The sequence below is a fragment of the Chlorocebus sabaeus genome, chromosome 1 (genome assembly GCF_047675955.1).
Source record: "Chlorocebus sabaeus isolate Y175 chromosome 1, mChlSab1.0.hap1, whole genome shotgun sequence".
NCBI lineage: Eukaryota > Metazoa > Chordata > Mammalia > Primates > Cercopithecidae > Chlorocebus > Chlorocebus sabaeus.
In genome coordinates, this window is record NC_132904.1 from 3,186,640 (window position 1) to 3,189,111 (window position 2,472).

Below are 2,472 nucleotides of genomic sequence, written 5' to 3' on the forward strand. Positions count from 1 at the left end.
GACTTCTAAAAACAGCTTAGAAATTTTATTTTTGTGTTCTTTCTATGCGTAGGACATATCCCACCAATAAATTGCTGTGTTTCCAAATAACTTGAAATAATTCAATTCTATTAATATTATCTTTTTTTTTTTTTTTTTTTTTTTTTTTTACAGAGTCTTGCTCTGTCGCCCAGAATGGAGTGCAGTGGCGCAATCTCAACTTACCGCAACCTCCACCTCCCAGGTTCAAGCCATTCTCCTGCCTCAGCCTCCCAAGTAGCTGGGATTACAGGCACGTGCCACCACACTCAGCTAATTTTTATATTTTTAGTAGAGACAGGGTTTCACTATGTTGGCCAGGCAGGTCTCAAACTCCTAACCTCAAATGATCCACCTGCCTTGGCCTCCCAAAATGCTGGGATTATAGGCGTGAGCTACCACACTCAGCTCTTTCAGAATTCTTAAAAGGCAATATTGGCTTGGTGTCAGGAGTGTTTATTTACAGCGGTAACGGGGTGTGTAACAACAAAGGCAATCAGAGTAAGTTGGGTACAAAAACTTCCCAGGGGAAGATGGCAGAGGTCTGGACCAGGGAAAGGAGGCCAGTCTGAACTCCCCAGAGTTTTCAGGAGCCTCTTCTGCTCCTGTGGCCCTGGTCTGAGGAACAGTCCTGTCTCCATCAGATCAATAGCTGGAAAGATCTAGGAAGAGAAGGGGTCTGAGAAAAGAGGGGTCAGCCGGGAAGGAGATGAGAGGCAGGGGAGACAGCCAGCCCCATCCTAGCACCTTTCACGAACATCACCACCAGACCCACACCGTCCGAAATACAAGAACAAGAAAACAATAGCCATAGCCAGAGTAATGACGCCGAACAACAGAGAAGTCAGCAAGATATGCATTTCAGTTTGTTGGCATGGTATTTTTATTAGTTTGCAACTTTTCGTTTAAGATAAAGCAGAGTGTTGGACATGCAAAGGGACTCCAAGGAAGCCTCTTAAACACCCGCCTTGTTGCAGGTAGGACGCTCATGGCCAGCTGCTTCCAGCTGGAAAAGACAGGACTGTAAGTGGGTTCAGGAGCTCAGGCCTCTGAATAGACAAGCAAAGGCGAGGCTAGCAGGTGAGGGGTGGTTGACTTGGGAAGAGAATTTGTTAGGAGAGACAATGGACATTAATTAGGGTGGACTCTCCTTAGGAAAAGGCAGCCAGATACGGCTTCATCTTGTAGTGAGGAATGGACTCTGGGTAGTGGTTTGGGGCTCAACGATGAAGGACAGGTCACAGCTTCAGAATATGGGGTTAGCAGGACTCACATGAGGCCTGAGTCCAGAGCCTCAGATCTTGCACTGGCAGCACACGGGGACACAGCAGCTGGACTGGGAGCAGCAGGGTTTGCAGCAGCTGGACTGGCAGCAGGATGACCCACAGCCTGAGGAGCAGCAGCAGGGCTTGCAGCAGCTGGACTGGGAACAGCAGGGCTTACAGCAGCTGGACTGGCAGCAGGATGGCCCACAGCCTGAGGAGCAGCAGGGCTTACAGCAGCTGGACTGGGAGCAGCAGGGCTTACAGCAGCTGGACTGGGAACAGCAGGGCTTACAGCAGCTGGACTGGCAGCAGGATGGCCCACAGCCTGAAGAGCAGCAGCAGGGCTTGCAGCAACTGCATTGGGAGCAGCCACAAGAGCCACAGCCTCCCTTGGAGCCTCCACAGGAACCACAGCCCCCCTTGGAGCCCCCACAAGAGCCACAACCCCCCTTGGAGCCCCCACAGGAGCCACAGCCCCCCTTGGAGCCCCCACAGGAGCCACAGCTGGAGCAGGAACAGGCTGGCACACAGCAGCACACAGGCTTGCAGCAGCAGACGGGCACACAGCAGCTGGAGCCACAGCCCCCACAGCCAGAGCCACAGCCCCCACAGCAGGAGCCACAGCCCCCACAGCCAGCGCCACAGCCCCCACAGCCGGAGCCACAGCCCCCACAGCCAGAGCCACAGCCCCCACAGCCGGAGCCACAGCCTCCGGAACAGCCACAGCAGCCCATGGTTCTGGTGGATTGAGAGTAGAGAAGGTAGAGGAGTAGGTGAGAGGGAGGTGCAGGTGTGGAGCTCCCTGAGCCTGGGCTCTTTATATACCTGTCCAGATGTCAGGCATGATACAGGATCCCTTCCTTGTGACTGTTTACACTATTTTTCCAGAGCTCTGTTTTTTCCCTCTTTGCTAGTGACTTCCTCCTGGCTCAGTTGAGCATCTACTTTCTTTGTGTGTTAAATTTGTCTTTTTCCCCATTTGTTTTGGCCCCTACAATTAATACCTGAGCTCCAGGCTGTCTGGTGCTTCCCATAAAGCCCCAGGGTGCTGGTCACCTGCTCTCTGCTGACCACATGTGACCAATGGTCAACAGCCTCTGCCCAAGTGCTCTCATCTTTCCTGTGTTGACTCCCCCAGATAATATTAATTTTATGTTTTTAGATTTCAAAAGTTATCCATGGTCTTTAT

At 52.0% G+C, this 2,472-nt stretch overlaps 1 protein-coding gene across 1 annotated transcript; it reads left to right on the plus strand.

Annotated features, from left to right (window-relative positions):
• Positions 1-302: 302 nt before the first annotated feature.
• LOC119624178 (uncharacterized) lies at positions 303-2,220 on the plus strand. The gene has a single exon (XM_037997348.2). It carries the CDS (start codon positions 1,396-1,398, stop codon positions 2,218-2,220), a length of 825 nt encoding a protein of 274 aa, XP_037853276.2. The 5' UTR covers positions 303-1,395.
• Positions 2,221-2,472: the final 252 nt, after the last annotated feature.

Bases quoted from the DNA above. Each gene is read 5' to 3' on its own strand.
- LOC119624178 (XM_037997348.2), top strand. From the start codon at position 1,396: ATGACCCACAGCCTGAGGAGCAGCAGCAGGGCTTGCAGCAGCTGGACT.